General features: G+C 44.9%; 2 protein-coding genes across 2 annotated transcripts; one reads left to right on the top strand and one right to left on the bottom strand.

Moving 5' to 3' along the window:
* Positions 1-19085: 19085 nt before the first annotated feature.
* Positions 19086-19956, bottom strand: PtA15_3A135 (uncharacterized protein; the record flags this gene model as incomplete). Its single annotated transcript, XM_053167073.1, has 3 exons — positions 19086-19562; positions 19624-19845; positions 19930-19956. 3 exons carry the CDS (start codon positions 19954-19956, stop codon positions 19086-19088), a joined length of 726 nt encoding a protein of 241 aa, XP_053018326.1.
* A 3725-nt stretch (positions 19957-23681) lies between these two features.
* PtA15_3A134 (uncharacterized protein) lies at positions 23682-25999 on the top strand (the record flags this gene model as incomplete). Its single annotated transcript, XM_053167072.1, has 2 exons — positions 23682-23814; positions 23889-25999. 2 exons carry the CDS (start codon positions 23682-23684, stop codon positions 25997-25999), a joined length of 2244 nt encoding a protein of 747 aa, XP_053018325.1.
* Positions 26000-26443: the final 444 nt, after the last annotated feature.

The raw sequence follows: 26443 nt of genomic DNA, 5'->3' as shown, positions 1-26443 counted from the left end.
AACACCACCACATGGGACACCCCCTTCCCTGTTGCCAAAAGCACAGAAGCCTGCCTCTAGTCTGCTCAGGTGGGTCGTCTAAAAGCCTGTACAGCACACTCTCATCTCGGCCGATGCACCGGTGACCATTGCGTGCTCACACCCTGCCAGCGAGCACCATCTGCCCACTTTCCGAACATTCTCTTCGGATGCTAGTTGGGCTCCCCACATGTCCTTTGACGATAATAATAAACCGTCGATTGATCACAGAACCCAACGGGCTCGTTCGCAATTCTTTCTATGTAGGATCATAAATATGTGGTATGGGTGGAGGCTCTGGATGTGTAGACGCACACCAAGTGTGATATGTTTACTCAACAGGCGTGGACGCACCAGTGTTCATGAATGTGCTCATCAAGCTGCCCCTTCTGATTTTGTGACCTCTCCAGTCTAGCGGACACAGATAACCATCACATCCCTTGTAGATAGATAAAGTTTCCAAACCCCCATCTGGTGCATCTTCCCTTTAGCTTGAGCTACCCAGAAGCCATTTAGACTCTACACCATGAAGAAATTGATGTGAATAGGTGTCAGGTGACTGTGACATAGGGTGACATTCAGTAAAATATGCTGAAATTCCAGTGGTACTCTAACATTACTCCCCTTGAATAACAATGGCCCCTTTGTCATCATCAGGGGGCTCTACCACTTTGCATTGTTTGAGTTAAGGCTGGAGTTAGCTTCACATCACCTACCACCTACTCTCCTCAGTTTTTTCATGGTGCTAGAGCTCACAAATCTGTTTCTATCTCCCCCAAGAAAAAGCAAAGCAATTTACAGAATATCAGTTTTTTTCAACTGAACACATAACACTGGATTTTGAGATATGATGTATCTTATATGCTGGTGTTGAGGATAAGAGAAATGACATAAACAAACTAGTAGTACAATAGAGAGAAAGGATCACTACAAACATTATGTACTTTACATGCATGTATAGTGGTTCAAAGTCATGGTATAGCAGTTTGACATATAGCGGTTGCATTTTTTTAAAAGTACTCCAGATTTTATTATTGAATTGAAGAAGCAATTGACTTTTTATAGTTTCAAATTTACATCTTCATGTCAAAATGCATCTTTGAAAATGGCCCATTAGCAGCATTTTCCCTCATCATCTGGAATAGAAGTCACTATGAAAAAAACTTGAGAAACTACTGCCAGTTGACATGTGGCATACTTGGATCAATTATGGTGTTCAAAGTTGGTTTGCATAATTTTATGCATGCATAAATCATAAAATCATAAATTCTTTTTTGCAGGGGATATGACTGTCTGATTATGTAATACAAAAATTCCTCACCAAAATATTTTTATGATTTTATGATTTATGCATGCATAAAATTATGCTACGCAACTTTGAACACCATAAATACTCAATTAGAGCCAGGTTCATACAAATGAATTGTAGGCTGGAACCGCCTGGAATATTTGCAACTTGCTCAAAATCTCACTAGTGCACAGCTGTGCACTAGAAAAGACTGAGCTGATCTGAGACAATTGCTCAGCTGGGATCTGCATGTTCACTGAGGCAAATGCTCAGCTGGGATCCAAGGTTTGCCAACCTGGGCTTGTCAGCTAGCATCAGGTCAACAAGACCCCCCCTCAGTGCTGACTAGGAATAGCTCCTGGTCAACAACAGGAAACCACGTCAACCAGGAGCAATCCCTCCCGTTCAAAAACAAACACCACGGGGCGGGTTTCTGGGAAACCGCCCCATCCAATGGACGGTTTTGCCCTGGAAGCGTCCAGAGGATGCTCCCAGAGCATCCGATGGACGCTACGGGGCAAGAGCATCACTTGGACGGTTTCAAAAATTGTCCAAGTGCCGCTTTGCTGGCCAAAGCGTCATTTGGACGCCCAAAAAATAGCATCCATCGGACACTCTCCTCCAGGAGTGTCCGATGGACGCTTTTCACGCAAATGTGCGCTCCGACAATCGGACACTCCAGCCGGAGTGTCCGATTGACACCAAACAAGTTGCCCAGCGGACACTCTTGGTTGAGAGTGTCCAATGATCGCAAGAAACACTGTGCATCACCCTTGATTCATGAGGGTGTCCGATGGACACAAAAAAAAAAACCACTCGGACACCCTTGATCAAGACTGTGCAATTGATCCTGAGTGTCCAATAAACTATTGGACGGCGAAGGGGTGTCGTTTGTTGCGGTGTATGAGTGGTGAAGGTGGGGATCTTTCAATGTGCTATCTATGTGGTGGATTTGGGAGAGCAAGGCTCCCCACGTGATGAGATGTTCCCTAGGTTGCATGTTCGACCCCGTGCGCGGGCAGGCGTGAATGCTGGCAAGCTGGGCCGCTCAATTTTTGATGCCGGCTGGAGTGTGGAGCCATCCAGCGGATGGTGCTTCAATCATCCGCTCAACGTTCCCTGGTCCGTACAAACCCAGGTTCCCATCAAAGTAGTATCAATGTAATTGCATGTCAACTGACACTGATTTCTTGAGTTTTTTTTTCATGGTGAGTAGCTCATTGGAGCTTGCAAATTGGGGTGGATAAATTCCACAACTTTAAATCAAATTGTGCCCAAATGTTCTCCATTGAATAATCTTCCATAATAAATACTCTTCTCACTGATTGTGGCATTACCCACTGGTGCAAAACAGCAAAAACAAGTGAAAATCCTGCTATTTAGGCCACAAGGATGCACATTGGGGTGGAAAAATGCTGCAACTTTAACTTGAATGGTGCCCAAATGTTCCCCATTGGATAATCTTCCATAATAAACACTCTCCTAACTGATTTTGTCATTACGCACTGGTGCAAAACAGCAAAAAGATATGAAAAGCCTGCTATTTAGGCTGCGACCATGCACATTGGGGTGGAAAAATGCTACAACTGTAAGTTGAATGATCCCCAAATTTTCTCCATTGAACTCCATTGAATAATCTTCCATAATAAATACTCTTCTCACTGATTTTGGCATTACACACTGGTGCAAAACAGCAAAAACAGGTGAAAACCCTGCTATTTAGGCTGCAAGCATGCACATTGGGGTGGAAAAATGCCACAAATGTAAATTAAATGGTTCCCAAATTTTCTCCATTGAATAATATCTCATAATAAACACTCTCCTCACTGATTGTGGTATTACACACTGGTGCAAAATAGCAAAAGCAGGTGAAAATCCTGCTATTTAGGCTGCAAGCATGCACATTGGGGTGGAAAAATACCACAAATGTAAATTGAATGGTCCCCCATTGTTCTCCATTGAATATTATCTAAGTATATTAAAGAAACAATTTCACAGAAATTTAGATCAAGGGTTTCCCCAGGGAATCTTTCAAAAAAGCTAATACAAGTAGGTACATACAAATTGAGATCAAGGGTTACCCCTGAAACAGATTACAAATACAAACATGGTTTATTTACAAAAAATAGTTAGGTTTTATTATAAAGTTTTTAGAGTTTAAAGTTAAAGGTAAATTGAGAGTAGCCCCCAAACATAAACACCTCAGACTGACCCCCCAGCCCATGAAGCATGGGTCAAAAGGGGACAGATTTAACCCCCTTGGGCCTGTTCCAAATGGAAGGGGACGGAGGGGGGCTGGTGACGGCTCATTTCTCAGCCAGTGCAATTGCAACAGGGGAGAAACAAGCCGTGAGGTTATCACATCTGTGAAAGGTGTAGGGACTCTTGTGGGACACTAAATGTTTATTTGGTGAAAATATCCTCTGAGGGGGAAATAAATTGCTAATAGGTTGAAAGGCTATTACAACTTACGGGTGGTTTGAAAGACCTGCCCCTCTAATGGTACTATGCAAATAACTAAGAGTCTTGTAATCAATATTTATAAAGATGTGGCTGATTCCAAGATAGATCTTACTTTTGTATAGTAATCTCTATCAGACCTAGATTCCTCAAATCACTATTCTTGCAGATCTGTTACAACTTCTGATGCTGGAGGGATAATGTAATCCAGTGGGATCAATTATGTAAAATACAATTGTTGTTGATGTTGGGTTGTTGATGAGAAGGTTGGTAATGATCTCTTCCTTAAGCAATCTCTTGATAAGGCACTTTAATCAATACTAGAGCTCCTGGTTGCTACTACACTACTACTACTTGTTATAATTGTTGTTGATGAAGTTGGTAATAATCTCTTCCTTAACAATCTCTTGATAAGGCACTTTAATTACTACTAGAGCTCCTGACTACTACTACTACTACTGACTCAAACTTAACACTACCACTACCACTACCACTACCACTAAAATACCACTAAACTACCACTGTAACTAAACTAACCACTGTGACCAAACCTCTATAGGCTGATGGGGAAAAGATCTGATGAGGGGGGGAAAGAGGCCTCCTTATATATTGAAGGGTGAGGGAATTTAGCTCCAGGGGAACTCCTTGTGAGGGCTATTTTCTGCAGGGGATATCAGTTGCACAGCAAGATATGCATGTGTTGCACTGCCTGCCAAACAATTAGGTAATGGATTCTGCAGGAGGGGATATCAGTTGCACAGCAATATATGCATGTGTTGCACTGCCTGCCAAAGAATGATGTAATTGATTCTGCAGGCAGGCTCCTTGAACACCTTATCTGCCTGCATATGCTGCACTGCATGATATCATGTGTTGCTAGGTGACCCAAACAACCTTCCGTAACCTACCATATGCCTGCATGTCCAGCTGTTGCCTTCTTCCATCCAGAATATTGGGGGTCAAAGCCTCTCCTCCCACCTTGCTCCATCCTTCCTTCTTCCTCCTCCCTAATTAATACTTACATCCATATCCCATCATACTGAATCCTAGACCCTTATAAAGTAATATACCACCCTTATAAAGATAATATACCCTTACACAAGTAATATACCCTTATAACACTGCCTTACTTGATACACCACACCATCCTCCCTTCCATTCCTGGTTGAGACATGTGCTCCCAATACCTTCCACCTCTTCTATTGATAACATCCTTCCACCTCCCTGCCATCCTACCTAGTCATGGTCCTCCATTCCATCCCTGATCACGCCGTCCATCCTACATGATCCTAGTCTGCCGTTCCGTCCGTGCTAACACTATCCCTCATCCATCTGTCTGTATCTGTAATGAATCCATTCCTCCCATCAACACATACACTGCTTGTATTATATATAACTTCCTCCTCTTATAATGAATGATAGCTGTATCTATGCTGTCTCAATACCTCTGCAATGTGCTTTTGGCATTGTCACGCCAATGGAGCACCACAACGGGTTCTCTTTTGTATTAATCTGTGGTTTCCCTACGCAAATGTGAAGAAAAAAGTCAACTAGCAAGCCTCATTTCCATTGGTAACAATGTAAAACGGTTGGATTCAAACTCCTTGGATGGTGTGTTTAAACTTACCTATTTGTATACCTGCCACTTAGGCTGAAACCTGAACAACGGTGAGTTGAATCTTTTCTGAATAGATGTCAAAACTTTGGCGTTACAATGCGGCAGGGCAAGACCCCTCTCAGAGATGTATGGTTTGAGCTTGGCCTACAAAATCCAAAGTGAGATTGTCCGCGCCCCCCGTTTTGAGGGGCTGAAACAAAGATTTGAAATTTTGGGATTGTCAAACCAAATGCCCACTCTTCCGTTCCTCTGTCATACGGGTTTGGTCGCAATGCAGATCATCTATTTGGTTGTTTCTTTGGTGGGTGAAAGAATTGTTTGTCTCAGTTGCTATCTCAAAGCCGGAGTGCAAGGAAGAACAGGCTAAGAGCTCAACTGCAGAGTCGGAGAACACTTGACCAGGCAAAGCATGGTCAAGGTGCCAAGATAGCCTGCATGAGCCTCCACGAGGCACGTGAATTTTTAGTCCCAGCAGCTGCTGAGCCAAAGCCCGTCGGGCTGGGCTTCCCAACCATCTGTTGGCCCCAGATGGTTATCTAGAAGTTCCTGGTTTGGCGCCCGCCCCCGCCAACGGTCGCGTCTGCGCCATTGACCAGCTCCCAGCTGAGTCTGCTCTCTGGCCCCGCAAGTGCTGCTGCTTGCCTCGGGTCCACTCCTCCGGACACCACCCTGTTCCCTCACAGACTGGCCTGCAAGCATGCCGGGGCACTCAGCATGATCAAGGAGGAGCTGCTCATGGAACAATACTGGCCCATGTTGCCCACCATATTTGAAGTGCTTTCCTATTATCTTTGATGTACCCAACCGCTGCCCTCCCTGCCTCCTGCTTCCCCCTCTCTCCCATATTATTGGCGGGTATGCTGAGCCCTTTCTATCCACCCTGTTGAACCTTGCATAGGCCTCCTCCGTGACATGCATTTTTCGGATCCTGTCTAGACAAGTATATCACCTGCTGACATAAAATCTGAGTTACTGCGGTACATTTGATAAACCTTGGGGGAAAAAAGTAAATTTCTGAATACCCTCTTTCTCTGATCAAGTATAGAGAGTACAACAAAATCCCTCTTTAATGTTGGGCAAAATTGAGACTCACTCAGCACTGACAATTAGATTAAATTTCAAGAAAAAGGCTCTCACATGACTGGTCTATCTTAAACATTGTTGAGGATAATCCAGGTGGATTGATCTTATTAAGACATTGGTTATAAATTTATTTTTGGAATAGCAATAAGTGAATTTGTTCTTTGGAAAAGCTAAAACTACAACACAACAATAATCATGCTGAATTTTGAATTAATATATTCACCTGATTTTTAAGAGGGGGGGGGATTGAGGCCTCAGGGTGCAGCAGCATACCCCCCTAGACAACTTCTACCCAGCTTCAACCGGTGTTGACACTGCTCCTCTTGAGTTGTTCTAAAGCTTGTGAAAGTATGGGGGAATGCCCTATCCTTGATATTGCAGCGGCGTAGCCACCTTGTGCTCTAGTTTAATAAAAAACACTCTCCTCACTGATTTTGGAATTACACACTGATGCAAACCAACTTATATTCCAAATAATGGTGCAAAATCTTGCTAATGGGCCATTTTTCAAAGACACATTCTGACATGAAGATGTAAATTTGAAACTATACCAAGTCAGTGGCTTCTTCAATTCAATAATGCAATCTGGAGTACTTTAAAAAAATGCAACCACTATATGCCAAACTGCTATACCATGACTTTGAACTACTATACATGCATTCAAAGTACATAATTTTTGTAGTGGATGCAGGGAAGTTTCATTAGAGTGATTTCAACACAAAATGAAGATGATCTTTGAAAGTTGAAAGCAGGAAAAGATGCATTAGATGCTTTGAATTTTAAGCTCTCATCTTCACTAGAAATTCTTGAAGCTATCATTGAAAGGCATGGTGGCTATAATTATGTTGTTCAAGGTGGTTTTATGCATGCAAAACTGGGCTGCTATGCTAAACTAATGGTAGCTGGCGCTATCCGCTAGTTTAGCATTGTGTAGTTCCTGGCACAATGCCGTCAGTGGTAGCGGCGCTACGGTCGGCTACGCTACACCAACAGTCCCTAATAGCGCTATCCATTTTCAGAGGTTACATAGTAGTGCTAGCGCCAATAGCGCGGATAGAGCCTAGAGGTCTCTTTGATTCTAGGGGAGCATTTTAGTGTTAGTGGGCAATCACTGACCACTCACCAAAAACCATGTCAGTGGTAGTGTATAAGATCTGCTAAGCTACACTAAACTAACTGTAAGTACACCACGGATGTTTGCTCAGCACCTGTTTACAAGTGCCTTTGCACAATTCATGCCAAGGTTTGGTCCAATCCTTGTTAGTTACTGGTTTGAAGTCAGTCTGAAGTTGGTCTGATCTTGGTTTGAAGACCAGGTCATGTAACACACAATCTATACTGATGTTACCTGGAATCATGCCAGATGTTTTGTGTTGTAGTAGTATGCGGTGGACAAACTCCACATATGGAGTATGATGTAGTCAAGAGGCGGGCGAGGAGAAGCAATTTAGACTCAAGGAGTTTTACCACAACAGATTAAGAGTCAACGGTCTACCAACAGGCCTAGCCTTCATCATTCAACTATTGGCACCTCTCCACCCGGTTTATGGTCAGAACCCGCCGGGAACAACCTGAACTCTTGGGACCACTTCCTCCACCAACTCGTGCGAAACGCCCAAAACAAACAAAGGCCTACAAGGCACTCCTCAAGTTACCTCCACTCCCTCCTTCTCCCGTCAAAGAGGAACCTGATCCGTTTGATCACAATCGTCCACCGTCTCCATTCATATTGGCTATATCATACATTTTTTCCAAGACAATAACCCGACACATCGACAAAAACAAGTATCCATCGGCTCCATTTCTTCCCGGTCATCGAACTATCCCAAATCCATTCGGTCTACCTTTCACGGCTATCATCCCAAATCCCAAATACAGACCAGAGATCAACGAACCAAGAAATTTTTCGCCACCTCAATCACCCACAGAATCTGAAATATCGATAACTTCGAGACCCGAAAGCATCTCTTCTATGTCACAGGCAACAACAACCAACGTATCACCGAGGAACAAATTTCTCCAGCAACCCAGCGTCTACAAGTCTGAAATCAAACAACTCACGGCGGACAGTTCCAACTTCAATAAGTGGAAACGGGATCTTTCCCGCGTAATTCTATTGACACTCAGTCATGCGGCCTTTTTTGACAATAAGGAAAACTATTGGAAGATATCGGCCCAGGAGGAAAATTGTCTACTGTACCTCATCCAAATCACAGTACACAATGAGCTATTGTCTCTCGTCAACAGGTACACGAAGGGCACCGAGGCCTTTGATGCTGTTCAGGCCAACTTCCAAGGCACAATACGTTTCTGGCAAATGGAACTCGTTTACCACTTACTTGAATTCTGAATCACTGGACCCGCAACAGACCCATCTCAAGTCCAGGGCCTTTTCAATAAGGTATTTGATGTATTCTCAGACCTCAAGAACGTTCAGGCGGGTCTGTCTCCCCTGGTCGAAAGCCTGTTTCTCCAAGTGATTGCTCTGCCTCCACCAAACATGTCGAGATCACAGCTGTTCCAGAACGTCTCGCTCCAATTGAGCGAAAAGAAGGACGTCACTGCTTGAGATATCCAGACCATTATCACGTCGGCGTACGGGGAAAGCAGCCATTTTGACACAACGCAGCCTCAAAATGTATCCGTTTTCAGATCATTTCCTTCCCACTTTGCGAACACCCAACCAAACTGGAACAGACCAAGACAACAACAGACACAACAAACACCGACTGGCCGACTCCAGCAACATCCTCTTCAACCAAACAGTCAAGGCAACCCCAGACAACAAAACGTCGGGAGACCTGGCAATCCAACTGTTGATGACATCTCAGCGGCCATCACAATATCCGGAAAGGGAATCAAGGACCGACCAACAAGGCAATATTTACCAGCAAACCTTGCTCTTATTGCGGAATGGAAGGACACTGGAGATCATCATGCCCCACACTCCGCAGCGACGCCAAGCTGCCTCCTCCCAACACTCCCCCATACAGTCGCCCCGCTTCCGGTTTTGCCCGTCAGGTTGTACCACCAAACAACCCACCCACCGGCCTTGATCAGAATGCGGCAGTTCAATCAGCGGTGGGCGCGGATGCAAATGGTACGACCGGCGCAGGCACCGTTTTGGATTCTGGGGCAACCCACCATGTGAGCGGATCTTTCCCTTCTTTTTCTTTTCTTTGTCCGCTTTAACCAGCCATAAAGCTGAATCTGGCGTCATCCACCGGTTTGATGTTGGCAACCCACAGTGGACACCTGAAGATGGCCAATGGGGTTGGTACCCTAACTATCCCAAGGGTACTGTTCAGCCCGGAGATGTCGGGTACACTCCTTGGTCTCGGACAACTTATTGACTCTGGCTTCCAACCTTGGTTCCTTCCCAATCACGACATCGTCCTCACATCCTCTTTTGCATCCATCACTGCTCAATACCGCAACCACACGTGGATGGTTTCTCCTAATTCCTTCAATTTTTTCCATCCTAATGCATACCAAGTCTCCACCCGTTTGTCTTCTAAACCCATAGTCTCGTCTTACAACTGGCATTGTTGACTTGGTCATGTATTGGACAACGTCGTCAAGGAATTCCTTCGCCGGTTTGTGCCGGCGTTTGAGTTAAAATCATGGCAGCCATTCATCTGTGAAACCTGCAAGCAAACAAAAAGCGAACGCCATAGACACTCTCTTCCGGAAGTCATTCCCCGGGACAACCGTCTTGACCTCTTGGTCACCAATGTCATGGGACCTTTTGATCCCAATACTTCCGGCAACTTTTTCCTCCTCACCATTTGAGATTATGCAACTACCTTTTCATTTGTTTTCCCTATGAAGTCTTGTGCAGAAGTCCCCCAGATCATTATTGCGCTTGTCAAGAAGATTATATTGAACTTTGATTCGGCCCCCAAGTTCATCCACTGCAACAAAGCCAAAGAGTACACAATCCATTTGTTGAATAATTACCTCGACTCTGTAGGAACTCAATTAATCTTTACATTGCCGTACACTCCTGAACAGAATGGCGAAGCCAAACGACTCAACCGGACTCTTGGGGATATTGCCAGATCAACCCTGACCCACTCAGAATTGCCATCTCATCTCTGGTCGTATGCCTACCGGTGCGCCTGCTTCCTGGTTAACCGACTATCCAACTGACGATGCAAGACTCACCAGGGGGGAAAGTGTGGCACTCTCTGGAGAGTGCCAGGCCGTAATTCTGTCAGTCAAATGGTCTGATGTGAGTTAGATGTGAGTCGCAACTCTTTGTTCAATTTTCTTCCCAACAGATGTGTAACTGTAGGTGAAGTGGTTGTGGGATGATCTGTAACTCAATTCCAACACATGGAAATATCTTAGTTGAAATTTTCTGTTTGGTTCATATCAAACAAAATCCAGGATGTGAGCTTCAATTCACAACATGTTTTGCCAAGAATGTAACTATCCTGATGCTCAAAGATATCCTTGACCAAGTGAGAAGGAAGATTTTTCAGGGCTGATTTTTTTCAATCAAAACCCACATAAAATCACATAATGAAAGATAGCTGTAAATTATAGCAACCGCAAAGACTCAGCTAACTGGTAGATTAATCCTTGTGGGATATTTCTGCCATGCCTGTTCCCTTCATCAATTGGGAGGAAAGTTATGTAAAATTAAATTTCTCTTTTTTGAGTATCACACAGTGTCAAAGCTGGGAAAACCTCTGTAACCTGTCTTCCCTCCCTGTATTATGAAATGTGAACAATCAAAGAGGCCTTTTCACCAACCATGTTTACCAAGTGATAGTCCACTTATGCAGGCTAAAGTTTGCCATGCGGTCAGCTGTTCATTTGGGTCCATGCAAATTTTGTATGTGAATACACATTGTACAATTTTCCTTCACTTGACCTCCATCTGACTGAAAAATACAGCAGCTAGAGGTTAAAATTATTAAGCTTCACAGAGGGAAGGGGGCAGATTGGTGGATATCAATAGATGCATCAATATTTTGATGATCCTGGAACCAGCAGGAGAAAGATTTCAATAGCTGGTCTGAACTCTGAGGTGAAAAGTCAACTCTGAAATGTCCACACACATCTCAGCATGCAGGGTCATACTGTTTGTCTTGTAGATTGATCATCTTCACACCTTTTGCCTGACTGTTTTGGGTGATTTTTTCCTCCAGGTAGCATACCTTCATCACACCTACCATTATGTCCGTGGCCATTGTGCAACAAAATGGGGTTGATTGCTCTTATCACATGGTAATTATTAGCACCAGGTGTAAGATAAGAATGATGCTCTTTTGACCTGCTGTATCCAGAACAATCAAAATCATCATCATTTTGTAGTGGCAAAAATGGTGTTCATATGTGTTGCAAATCACCAAAAAAGCTTGTGTTCCAGGAGTTTCAATCTGGGCACAAGTCAACTACGGTGGCAGCGGGGCAACAGGGATCAGCTCTGTATCCCCGGGTGTCCCCGGGGAGCGTGTTTTTTTTGTCGCTATGTCCACCGTCATGTTCGGCCGAACATCAGGGTGGACATTGGCGAGTTGCTTTTTTACACGGGCTCGATGACCTTTATTTGCTGGTCATTGAGCTGGGAAAGCCCCAACTCAATGAACAGTACACTAAATACTGTTCATTCAGCTTGGCTTTTCCGAGGTTGGTGGACAGTACAGACTGCTCACCAAGCTCAGACAGGCCCAGAACAATGACCAATAGGTGCTGGTCATCGGACCAGGGCTTCTCCGACTGGATGGCCAACACAAACTGGCCATCAAGTTCAGAGAGGCCGCGCTTGACAGGCATCATGCCCTGGTCATCGATCTGCAGCCTCTCCGAGCTCAAATCTGATGACCAGTAGATACTGGTCATCCAGCGAGAAGCCCTGGCCCAATGACCAGCAAATGCTGGTCATCTAGTCAGCCTTTCCGAGCGCTGTAGGCAGCCTACACTGGCCACTCAGCTTGGAAAAGTGCAGCAGGATGGACAGTACATACTGTCCATCAAGCCAGGACTTTCCCCGCGCTGAGTACAGTACATACAGTCCTTAAAGCTGGGAGAGGCCCGGCTCAATGACCAACATGCAGTACTGGTCACTGCTCTGGGATTTTCCCAGCCTAGTGAACTGTGATCAAGTGGAGGGTGTCTCCACTCAATGGCCAGTAGAACCAGTCACCGAGTAAGGAACCCCCCCACTCAACAGCCAGTATACACACCAGTCCTTGAGTGGAGAATCCCTCCACTCAATGACATCAAAAACCAGTCATTGAGTGGAGGATGTCTCCACTTGGTGGCTGGTAATTTAGATATGGTCATTGAGTGGACACAACCTCCAATCAATGGTTGTCCAACAGTCATCAAGTGGAGGGAATCTCCAGTCAATGACTTTACAACCCATTCATTGAGTGGAGGGGGTCTCAAATTGATTCCTGAAACACACCACTAAGTGTAGAATACCAGGGTGTACCAGGCATCAAGTGGGGGTACCCTCAACTCAATTACCAACATGTTCACCATGGAGTGGATCAAAGATCAGCTTGAGTTGAACATAAGGTCAACATATTTGAAGCCTAAATCCCACATGCTCACACATTTGACATCAGAAAGTCTTCCCAAAGGAACATACGGCACTGCAAAAAAAACTGTGTCAACTGTGAGCAGTTGACATGCGGCAACTCTGAGGAAGCTTGTGGTGTTACACCAGCCTTACTCAAGGTTTGACTCAACCAAAGCTTCAATGCACAGTCACTGTGCACCTTGCACAGTGACTGTGCCAAAAAAGGCACTTCTGCATTCATGTGGAGTTACAATGGCAGCTTGGCTTGAGTATCCTGCATGTCAACTGCAAGCAGTTGACCAAGTTATTTTTGCAGTGCGGTCTGGCACTCTCCAGGGAGTGCCACACTTTCCCCCCTGGTGACTACCCCTCTCAAAATGTGGTCGGGCTGACAGCCGGAAGCTCACTCATTTTATCCTTTTGGAGCGCGAGCGTCCATTCACATACCAAAGGAACGCCGTAGGAAGTTGGACCAGCGCGGCTGGACAGGCTACCTTGTAGGTTATCAAGACGACGAGAGGGGGTGGTTCTTTTGGAATCCCCTGACAAAGAAAGTGGTCAATTCTGAGTGTGCCACCTTCCTTGATTTTCAAGGGAGACCAATCTTTCCCATGCCATCCTCCCTTGCTAACAATCCGACCGTTTGTAGAGTCCTGACGCTTGGTCAAGAACGCACAAAAGAAATATGTGAAGAGAAAGACGACCAGGTCGAATGGCTCCAGGCCATAGCTGACGCGGAAATACTGACATCCCTAAAGGCGGCACTGAGATGTCTGGCTTCGGCCAAGTGGTGCAAGGCTTGCATCACAGAGTGGTCTCAGCTGGAAGACATTGACACCTTAGATAAGGAAAACAAGCACTCAATAGGCACCCGGTTTTTATTCGACATCAAACAGAATACCGACGGGTCGATCAACAAACTTAAGGCAAGATTTGTTGTACAAGGCTTCAAGCAAAGACTAGGCAAGGACGTGAGATTGACTTTTGCACCTACGGCATCACTCTCAACGCTGCGGGTCCTCCTGACCCTTGCCATCAGGAACAAATGGAAGATCAACTCTTTTGACATAACAGGCGCTTTTGCCCACAGCCCGATTGATGAAACGATCTACGTTGATCCCCCGGTGGAACTACTCCCTCATCTGTCTGGAAAAGTCCTGCGACTGAAGAAGGCACTGTATGGGACCCGCCAGGCCAGCCGATGCTGGTGGAAGCACTTCAAGGGTCTACTACACGGATGGGGTTTTGAGTGTGACGAAGTAGAAGAGTGTCTGTACCGGTACAGGAAAGGAGATTTGGTCATAATCGTTTGGATACACGTTGACAATGGGATTGTTTTCGGAAATTGGCAAGGGGACATCAATCTGTTTTGTGAGAAGATGGAAACAAGCCTGAGGGTCAAATGGGACGCCGAGCCTGACAAGTTAGTCGGCATACGTTTGGAATACAAGGAAGACTCAATTTTTCTCAGCCAACATTTCCTGATCGAACAACTTGTCAAGAAATATCAAGAAGAAGTAAACCCAAACATGGTACCGGTCCACACCCCACTCCCCGGCGAAAACCTTTCCACCTCTTGGGGGGAACCGGTATCAGCAACCTTGTATCAATCACTCATAGGCTCAATCAATTACCTCGCCTTGGGAACCCGGCCGGATATCAGCTTTGCGGTGAATTACCTGGCTTGTTTCAGCTCAAATCCAAATGATTCGCATTGGAATTCTCTGTCACACCTAGTCCAATATATCAATACTACTAGATCAAAATGGCTACGTCTACGTCCGACTGGCAATGAACTGGTCAATTGGGTGGACGCGAACTGGGGAGGAGAATTCCAGTGGTCAACGTCCGGATTCATCATTACTCTGTTCAGCAGCCCGGTGGCCTGGGGATCACGTCGCCAGAAGATTGTGGCGACCTCCACATGTGCGGCGGAATTCATATCCCTCGGAAGTTCGGTAGACTTCTTGCTCTTCCTGATACCAATTCTCCGTTCACTCGAGATCAATCCAAAAATGAAAATCAATTGCGAAAATCGGGCGGCTGTTCTCATATCGGATGACAATGCTTCCAAAGGGCACATGAAGAGTTTGGAACGGAACTTTTTCTTTGTAAATGACGCGGTCCGCGAGCACAACATTGGTTTGAACTGGGTATCGACTACGGACAATTGGGCGGACTTCTTTACCAAATCTCTCAGGGAGAACCTCCATGCGGCATCCATGTCAAGAATATATGGTTAATTTCTTTTCTTTTTTTCTTTTCTTCTTTATCTCCGATCTTGTCTGTCGTATTTTCTTCAAGAAATATCTTCCACATAAATCTCTATCAGTTTCTCAAGTATCCTCATTTTTTTTCATTGGTTTTTTTGTTTTTTTTTTCTTCATTTCATTCTTTCTTTCCAATTTTTCCACTTCTTTCATTTTGTACCTAGAGGTGTGGAGTTTGAGGGGGGATGTAGTAGTATGCGGTGGACAAACTCCACATATGGAGTATGATGTAGTCAAGAGGCGGGCGAGAAGAAGCAATTTAGACTCAAGGATTTTTACCACAACATGTGTAATGTAACCGTATAATGTACACCATAACTATGTTGAAACCCAGCCCCACTTTATGATCAGTTGTACTCAATCTATAATTTTGACCAAAGATAAGAATTTTTTGACCATGATGATTTTCAACCTCTGTGTAAACCCCTATCCTACAGGTTGCTCTGGAACATTCTTTTTATAATTTTCAGCGCACACAGAATTCAAAAGGAGGTGTGTGAGGTGACAGAGTAATTATCAATGCTGCTTGAACTTGGTCCCCTTGGGCCAAGGTATAATATGGAGAAGGTATCTTATCCTTGCCAAAAATATGCCAGTTTTTCTTAAATCATGATTTTAATCTGGTTTGAATTTGGTGTGCATTTTCTGAGGGGCTAGCTGGAAGGATTTGTCACACAACTGTATGCCCGTGTGTTTGTGTGACACCTATATTAACACACAGCCAAGCAATGCTGAGCTGAGTGCCCACGCAACACCGGAATATTAGATGAAACTAGAGGCCAAGGCGGCTGCGCCGCTGCAGGCCTGGTCCAAAACCCTCCCCTCCGCCCCAATCCTGCGTGCAACCCTCCCCCAACCCCCAACCCCCCCAAGCCCACCTTTTCCCGGTAACCCTCACCCCTGGGTAACCAAACACCCCAAGCCTGCGGCACCCAAACCCACCCCCCCAGCGTGTCAGCCCGCACGCTCCATGAACCGGTAACCACGCACACAGGTCAAATCAAACATGATGTTGGAATTTCTCCGACTCCTCTCTTCCTGTTCCCCGTCTTCTCCCCCGCTCCTGTCTCCCGCTTCTCTCTCTCCCTTATGTTGTAAGTCCCTCCCGTTCTTGAATGCTCTCTCAACTTTGTCCACCTCCTTTTGGTCTCTCAAACACTTCGATTCCCAAGAATTAACACATGAAACGCTTTGATCCTCAAGTCTTAACCACAAGTTGACCCAATCTCAGAAATTAGATGAAATATTTAAAAGAGTTATATATATTTTCACCTATATGTACACACATTCTTTTGTTGGGATTTTCTGAATTGATTAAGAAACCATGGATAATCTGGGGCTCCCCTGAACTTAGCCCAGACTTCCAACTCTCTTGTGACAAAAATCATAAAATTTGCTAAAAAAAATTATGTGAGAATGCTTGCAGCCCAGATGCCTATCTGCCACCTGCAAGATCACAAGGTGGTTATGGAGATTGATCAGTTAGCAATTTTTCATCATTTGATCCAAAAATAAAACATCAAGGGGATAGCCAGTGAGTGAAGCTGACTCAGTTCAGAAGGGAATCACCTTTTCTCTCAAAGTATGTGATGCTTATAGCATTAGCATCAATCAATACAAAAGATATAATTAGTATCCACTATGTTAATTTTTTTCCACAAGTCTATAAATATCTCAAGTGATAAAAACAGAAAGAATATTCATTGAATTTATGCACTTTCATCACAAAGGTATATCTACCAAGCCAAAAGTTTTGTTTTTCATATAGGAAAACACATTTTGAGCGGTGTGGACGGCATAATAAGCACATGATCAATGAAAATATATTATTACATCAAGAAAAATCTGGTTTCTGCCAAGAAATGGAGGTTTCTTTGCAATTCAGTTGAACACAGGTTCTGGAAAAGATACAATTACTCAAATAGTCCAGTTGGGGTGGATATCAGGTTGATATGAAACCATGTTCAACATGAATTCATACAAGATTCAGCTTCAATTCAGACACACTTGAGTATAAATTCAATCCAAAATTACACATAAATTGGTGTCAAGTTCTGCAAGAGATCTTAAAGGGTTCCTAAAGAGAGGGGTGAAGGCACTTGCACGCAAGTGCTGAGCAAAAATTCGTGGTGGTAGTTTAGTGGCCCACCATTGATGCATGCATAAATCATTATTTGATGGGATTAAATAATGATACTTGAGAGATCCCCTGCAACAAAAGGTTGATGATTTTATGATTCATGTCCATGGGGTCCTTGAGACAATGCCGGGATATTGTCATCCCAGGGGTGAATCCGCACGTACCAATGCTCCTTCTGAGCAAGTTTGTGTTGTGGTGGGTGCACGGTGTGAGATTATCAGCCAAGGTGAACAACATCATCCTCATAAATTGAGGAGGATTTTAGGAGCTCAAAAAGCTACGGAAAACAGTGAGCAAAGCAAACCTTATTCCACAGTCCAAAGCAGTGCCGCAGGGAAGAAAATACTGATTGCATGATGATTACAGTTTCTGCATCTGCAAGCCGCAAGAACCAACACTTGGAGAATCCCGGTTAGATACCTCTAGCAAAGAGAATCACAGCCAACACCAAAGGTGAGAAGCTCATTCCCTAGCTAGATGGTAAAGATGATTTGCTAACAGCATCATTCCCTTCCTTCTAGTCAAAGACACACAGGAAAAGACCAAACAAACCACCAAATCTACTCAAAGAGAAGAAATGGAAAAAGGTGAGTTATCAAGTCAAAGAAACTAGGCAAAAGAAACAAAGTGCAAAACAACTTATGGCAATGTTAATGGGGGGATTCAAAGTTGGCCATGCACAACTTGCATGCACTTTTGCAAGTTGGTGTTCAAGGCTTTTATTGAACACCAAATTTCAAAAATACATTCAAGCAGGCTTAGGGGGTGTGGTACAGTGTGGCTTGCATGCACTTTTGCAACTTGGTGTTCAAGAATGAAATTGAACACCAACTTGCAAAAGTGCATGCAAGTCGCATCTGGCCAACTTTAAAACCCCCTAATCTAAAATAGACAATGTTGCATGACTTCTGCACCGTTTTGCCAAAGCTTAATAAGCTGGACAACAGGATCCAAACACTCTATTACAGTAAGATTCAGAAGAACTGAAACTGCTGCAAGGGTGTAATGCATTAGCTGATGCTGACTTTAATGTCCCTCAGCTCTCTGTTGTTGAACAGAAGAAAGCATCTTCCCAAAGACCATTCAAGGAAACATTTCATTCTAATTTTCCTTTCTACTAAGTAGACAGCGGCCAGTCATTCTGCTCTTAGGTAACTTATTACTTCTAAGAGCCTAACTATTATGGTATTCAAAAATGCATAAGATTTTTTTACATAAAATCATAAACTGCAATTTTGGCTGGGAGAAGTCACTTTAAGTTTTATGCACGCTGACATCTCCCAGACAAAATTGGCTTTATGATCATATGTAAACAGTGGCATATGCAATTTTGAATACCATATATGTACCTAGAATAGTTACTTGTTTCTAATCAATTAAACTCTCAGTCCTTTGACTTCTTTCACACGGTAGGGTGCCAAAGTTGCGAGAACCCAAATTCAGATTGTGCGCTCCAGATGATGTGGGCTGCAGATGAGCTTGCACCATGATCTGCTTGCATCTCTTCTAGTTTTTCAGCACTCAAGCATCTCATAGTCTCCCAAAGTTTTATCATTTGATTGTAACTGGGGTATCTGAATTATGAACTCCAGTAAATTCAAGCTGACAACATGAAGACTGATTTATCATTGACGCAAAAATAAGGAAAGGAGAGGACGGGAGTCAGGAGGTCAGATCATCATTGGAGGAAGTGGAGAGACTCCAACGGGGCGCTCGGGGTGAAGATTTAAAGTTCGGTGGATAAAGCTGGTAGAGCGGGTCATCGGCGGCGTGTGAACCGCGGTGGGTCCCGTGTTGAAGCCGTCTTGGCCACTGGTTTTTGTTTGGATGACTTCCGCTCGACACATTGGACAAGTGTTGTGGCCCCTATTGGCCCATCGCTCAATGCAATCCGGATGGAAACTGTGCGCACAACTCAAGTTGGTTTGTTGGTTGTCTTTTCCAAACTCGCTCAGACAGATTGCACAGTTGTTTTTACTGCTTTCACAGTAAGATTTGTCTTGTGCACCTTCTTCCAAGCCAGACGGTTTTCGATCGACGGGAGAAGAAAATGGCTGTTCAACACCAGATTTTGAATGATGCACCAATGTTCTGCTATCATCATCCATTCCTTCTTCAATCGCCACTTCATTTAAGTCAGATAAGACCTGCAAAAAAAGAATTGAGTATCCAGGGATCTGGTTTAAGCTTAATTCAATACGAGCTCACAGGCATGTGACTGGATTCAGGAGTTTCACCTGGCAATATATAGGCCAATTCATCAGGGTTCACCGTGCTAGGGCTCATGTGATTAGATAGATCCTCCACAATTCGACGGGAGCGCTGTTGAATTGCGCCAGATTCTCCAGCTGACCTAATATCTGGTACACTGCTAGCAACATCAGAATCCAGCAGTTGTTTGGCAATTTGGCTTGAAGAATTTCCAAAAAACTGCTTATCACCAAGCAGAGAATCACCAGTTGATCAAAGCTTTTAGGATTTTGGTCCAACCACAAATTTATTAGCAAGACTCACTGCAAGAAGTAGTAACCAGGTGATCATTGTGCACAAGTTGAGATACATAATGTTTGCCAATGATCTTTTTGATTTTTTTCTTTAAAATTATTTTTGAATCATACCAAGCTGAATTTATCCCGCAGTAGCAGCTAATGTGAAAATTTGTGAATTTTGGGGGTGTTGATTAAATGAGTAGAAGGAAGTTGTGAATCAAGATCCTGGTAGTGAAAACAAACCTGATAAATAATGTGGTCTCAAAAACCTTTTTTGTTTTATCCAGGGGGTGACTAATATATTGAACCAGACCTATTGCCGCTGTGACCAATATAAGAAATCAAATAGAGCAATTTGCTGCAGTTCTACAGACTATGTATTAAATTTACATAATTTAAAAAACTTAACATTGAGGCTACCGTTACATCTGCTATGTTTTTCCCATAAATTTCATTTCTTACTTGTACCTGTGATATTAATATCTGTCAAACGAAACATCATGATCCACTATTCAATCTGAATCTTCCTTGTGGAATCATGTTGTTTTTCAAAACATAAATCATGCAGTCCCTGTTCCACAGCAAGGAAGTTTGGCTTGTGTTATGTAATCAGTGACCAAGTCCTGAAACAAAAGCATGACTTGGGTCTTGTTTACTGAGCTGTATTGCATACATGTTGTGGTTTTTGTGATGTGTGAATGGAAAAAAAATCAAGATTTCACCAGACAGCAGACTACACTATGTTTTTTGATACTGTCTTATGTCATAAAATCTGGGCCTTGAAATTTCATATGAATATATTAATTTTTTCCATATGGGATTTCATGTTTTACTCACAGGATTGTGTCAACTGATGATGTAAGCTGACATGTTGCCAATTTGCCTGTTGTGTTTCACTGCAAAAGAGAAACCTGCCAGAATTTGACATGTGAGAATTATAAGCAATTCCAAAGGAAGATGTATATTTATGGTGTTCAAAGTTGGTTTGCATAATTTTATGCATGCATAAATCATAAAATCATAAAATCTTTTTTGCAGGGGATATGGCTGTCTGATTATGTAATACAAAATTTCCTCACCAAAATGTTTTAATGATTTTATGATTTATGCATGCATAAAATTATGCAAACCAACTTTGAACACCATAATTTGCTGCGGAAGGATTGCCATGTCCAACTTACAGGATGTTTTCAATTTATGCAAACTGACATTTCCTCAACTCACCTGCTGTGTTTCACTGCAAAAAAAAACTTACTTGACTTATGGAAAATCTAAGAAGCTTGGGGTGTTACTGAACAATTTCACAAAGGTTGACTAAACTAAGATTCAATGTGAATGAATAGTTAATTTGCACATACAGGTGGCTATGTGTGGAAGTTTTACTTAGGCTGGTGCTACATGTTACACCAGGAAAAAAAAGTAGTCACTTGATGGCAAGTGACATGATTCAGCTTTGTTTTCAGCTCCAACACTGCTCCAATGCTGCTCCTCTCCAACAGCACATCTAGGGCTCACATGACAGGTGTCAGGATCAAAGCACTCAATGTGACAAAACCAGATGATGCTCAGCTTTGGCCCTGGCCCAGCTGATGCTCAGCTTCTACCCTGGCTCAGCTGATGCTCAGCTTTTGCCCTGGCCCAGCTGATGCTCAGCTTTTGCCCTGGCCCAGCTGATGCTCAGCTTTTGCCCTGGCCCAGCTGATGCTCAGCTTTGGCACTGGCCACTTGATGATCATCTTTGGCCCTGGCACAGCTGATGCTCAGCCTTGGCCGTGGCTCAGCTGATGCTCAGCTTTGGCCCTAGCCTAGCTGATTTTCAGTTCTGGTCCTGTCCAAGCTGATTCCCATCTTTTTCCCTGGCATGGCTCAGCTGATACTCAGCAAGCTGAGCATCAGATGTTCAGCTGGCCCAGGACTGGGTCAAAGCTGTTAGAGTCAGTCTGTCGGGGTAAGGAGGCAATCTGGGGTTTCTGGTCTGGATCTTCAAGCTATAGAATAGATTGCTAGATGGGGAAAGCTAATTGATCTTCCCCCGGCTCTCCCTTGTGGTTTGGGATGTGTGACATGTATGTACAGATGAGAGACATGTCTGTGGAGAGCGCTACGGCGCGCAAGCGCGGCTCATAACAAAAGCTGAGCATCAGCTGGGACAGGACTAGAAAGAGGCTGAGCAAGGACTGGTACAAAGCTGAGCATCAGCTGCGCCAGGACTAGTACAAAGCTGAGAATCACCTGGGCAAGGACTGGTCAAAAGGCTTTATTCCAATTCTAAGAGTGAGCTGTGTGAAAAAGCTGAGTATGAGCTGAGCAAAAAAGCTGAGTATGAGCTGGGTACCAAAGCTGAGTAGCAGCTGGACAGAACTGAGGATCAGTTGGGCTCATCAAAAACTGAACAGGACCTTCTTGGGAAATGTCGGAAGTCAAGGAGATAGTTGGGAGATTGGGGTAGATAGTGGATATATATTGGATAGATGGTGGGTAGCTAGCTGGAGCTGATGTGATGTCACTTGTCATCAACTGACTATTTTATTTTCCTGGTGTTAACTGGTCAGTTGAGCAAGTTTTTTTTGTGGTGAGCTTGGTACTTTCAAACATGAAAATTCATCATCCTGTCACATCTGGGATCCTCACAGTTGTGGATTTAGAGATTTTTGTAGGTAAATCTAGCTTTTGGGGCTCCGTATCACTTTTGGGAGGCCCTCAGAGCATTTACATTTGTTTGCTTAATTTCCAGGTCAAGTATTTGTGAGCAGGTTAGCTGACCAAGGCTACTTTGAGTGGCCAGGCACATTTTTTGTGTCAGCTTCAGGCTAACTTATGTCAGAAATATCCTAGCCTGAGGCTAAATTTCAGGGTTAGGCTAGCTAAATTTAGTGGGCCTAAACCTGAACTCAAGCCTGAGGTTTGTTGACCTGGGGTTAGCCCGGACCAATGCACGTCAAGTTCCCCAAAATTGTCAACTTAACCCAAACAATGTGAATTCTCTCAGATCCCAATGGGAAGTCACCCCACCCAATGTCTTCATCATAGGCACCAAAATATAACCATTACACTTCTTATTGTATAGACTGGTGAAAGCTTTGTCTAAACACACCAATTGAATGAGAATAACACATAAAATCCATAGAGGTTCATCAAGCAAAGATCCTTTGGCAGCTATATAAGAAGATCTGACCTTACCATTGAATATCAAATGTGCGCTTGATTGAGGGCTGAGTAAGGCTGTAACCCGTCCGAAGTACTGTGACCTGGGTCACAGTCTTCTCGGCTGCGGCTTTCTCCTGCGGAGTAGACATCGTTTCCTCCGCCGGAGGCACATTATTGGCATTGATAGGCATTGGTTGATCACTGTTACCCAGATCTCACCGAGTTCCCGGGCCCGATTCTCCACATTGTTGGCATCAAGATTCAAGACGGGCCCAGTCGATGACGTACTTAACCCCGTACAGCTTCCTACCTCGCCAGTCGGAAGGAATTGCATTCAGGCCGATTAGAATTGCTTCTGATCACACACCTGAGCACCTCTATGATCGCAAGCCACAACCGAGCAAACCCAGCCCAGAATGACCATGATTGTTGCTCCCAGAATGCGCCCTAGTGCCGCCGGTGACGAAAAAAAATACCACACCCACGGGGGTTCAGGACTCGGGCTATGGGCCGGACTGTAAGCCCCGGGGCCCGGACCGAGATAAGCCAGTTAGACTTCACAAAGCCCAGCCAGTCATCATACATACCATCAACTCGCCCAGGAACATCCACCGGCACCATCCCACCACCATGGCCTCAACCCCCTCCTCATCCTCCCAGCTTACCCAGATCAAGAGTAGACTCAAGACCTGGGAACGCCAATTCAAGGCGATCGAAGGTCGCGCGCCAAGCAAGGCGGATATCAAAGCAAACCCAGAAATAGGTATGTACGCGCTCGAATACGGTGGGAAGGACTGGCTGATCAGGATTGAAGACTGATGGCCATCTTGTCAACAGCGAAAATGTATTCTACTTACAACTCGTCTCGTAAGGGCCCGAGTGCATCAGACGACCTTCCTAACCCGTCATCATCCCATTCGAATAGCCATCAGCGTCAAATTCATACGACGCCCAAGAGTAAAACTCGCATCGAGCGCTCGAAAGCAGCTAGCAAAAACCCATCTCAAGAGAACCTCAACAACTCCCCTTCCAAAACTTATGCACACGCGAATTCGCCGAGTAAAATCAGAAAGCTGGTCGAAGATCATTCACCTAGGAAGGCACATTACGATCGATTGAGGCGATCTCAAAATAGGCCCGGAACTGGTACCAAGAACACGCCCAGTCACCCGCGTGCAAACCCCTTTGACCTAGATTCAGGCGGTGGTAAGGGCAGTCCTGGACTATTTGCCGATCTTTTACTCGAATCGAAGCGAGAGACACCACGGACGAAAGCCAGGAAGTTCTTGGACGGAGAAATCAGTCCATTGAAGCCTCGATCAAATCCACCCGAGCTGTCAAACCCTGCAAGCCAGGGCTTAGGATGCGGATTATCTAGTTTCATAAAGTCCCAACCAATCCAAACACAAGACAAACCCACCCAGGAGAACGGATTCGATAATCTTAATGATGACGAGGATGACGAAGTTTTAGGTCCATCACCATTTAAACCGACATCGAACAACGTGTTTCAACCCCTGTTTGATGAACCTGAAGTTGAATCAGATGATCATTCACTCAGTCCCTCAAAGATGATCAAATCCAAATGGAAGATTAACTCTGTCACACCATTCATTTCTCAATCACAAAGCAATCCATCTGGCGACGGATCGACTAGCAGTCGAGCCCCTCAATGCGCTCAGAAAGAACCCAGTCAAGCCGGGAAGAAGAGCGTCACTTTTGGAACCAAACGAAAACGGTTGATTTTGCCGGGCGAGGAAGATCTCAGTTTTTATGAAGATCTGCCAGATCCTGAAACTAATGACTTATCCAAACCGCGGCCATCCGTGCTAAACAAGAAAAAACGCATCGAACGATCCAACAATAACAAGAAAACTGGTGCTAGTAATGCAGCGACAACAAAAGCTCAATTATCAGTCAAGAAGCGCGAGACCAAATCGAAAAACAGTTTGTTAGCTAACCAATCAGAAGACGGCTCTGACGAGTCTGGTGAGGAAACGACGATTCTTCCCAATTTACCGTTCGGCAATCCAGACCAATCGGCAGTCTACACTGAGCTAGAAACCTTTACATTCACCACGCCGGGTGAGGCGGGAGAGGTCGACAAGGGGAAGATAACTGCCGCGGTAACCGGGGCTCATTCGGATGGGAAAGATAAGGGGAAGGCCAAAGCAGTTGACAGCGCGCCGGATCCGAAGCCCATCAAGTTGGGCACCCGCAAGGTCTTGGTCAGAGCTTATCGGCCGATCGAACCCAGCCAAGTTAGCCAGACTGATTACTTGGGCGAGCTTCGCTCAACCGACTTTGATGGCGAGGAAATTGAGGCTGAAGACGAAGAAGCGGCTGCGGAAGACTCTGAGGAGGCTGATGGCACCCAATCTGCTGAGGAGGATGAAGATGAGGATGGGGATGGGGAGGAGGGGGAAGAAGAAGCCGACAAGGGGATCTCAGAAGAGTTGATGAACATCCTCAATGTCGACGATCGACTTACGACTGACGGCGAGGACCGCCGACAACTCCTTCGCGAACGACGGCGTGAGAGGAAGGTCCGAAAGATCCTGGATGGGATGACGTTGATGGAGAAGACGCTAACGAATCGAGCGACGCCAGTTGCGGGTGGCTCGGTCGCGCCCGGAGCCGTGGGTGCAAAGGCGAAGAATATGGGGGCAGGCCGGGGGAAGAAGCCGGCGACTGCGCAGAAACCGGCTGCAGGGGGCCGACTCGATGCGCTGCGCTTGGCTGGAAAGGCGGCCGAGCAGGAGGAGGACCTTCGGTTCGAGCTCGCCTTGGACGAACTTGATATGGAACAGCAGCTCGAGGAAGAGGTCGTCGATCTCGACGACGATTGGGAGGACGAACCCGCTGGTTGGAAGAATGAACTCCTGGATCCTGACATCGATGATGATGATAATGATGTCCACTTAGGCCTCGACCGATTCGTCTTGTAATCTTTTCTCAATGCCTTATCTCCCATGTGGCCTTTTCTTTCGTTCTTCTTCGACTTTCTCTTGTTTTTTTTTTTTGTTGGTTGAGTTCTGATCTTACTCAGCTTGTACACCATGTATTTACGCATCCTTATTCAATCATCGTTTTTCTTTAACAACTCTCCGGGGAAAATTCCTCTCGACGAACTATTCATGGACCTGCTCGGCCAGGGCATCTCCTCGACCTCATCGAAATCCTTCGCTCTTAATGAGCAGGTTAACAACCTTGTGGAACAAGATAACGCCATCTCGGCGGGCGGGTCGACAGCCTTCTCGCAAAGGAGCAATGTTCCTTGCGGCAAATAGGTCAGACACGTGCCACACTCAGTCACGCCCTAGGATGCCTGCGGAAGAGGCTGACAGCAGCTATCGCTTAAGAATAAACGGCAAGTGGCGGATTACGCTTGT

Source organism: Puccinia triticina, chromosome 3A (genome assembly GCF_026914185.1).
Source record: "Puccinia triticina chromosome 3A, complete sequence".
NCBI classification, from domain to species: domain Eukaryota; kingdom Fungi; phylum Basidiomycota; class Pucciniomycetes; order Pucciniales; family Pucciniaceae; genus Puccinia; species Puccinia triticina.
Note: the sequence above shows the minus strand (reverse complement) of the source record. Positions and strands in the feature narration are given on the sequence as shown.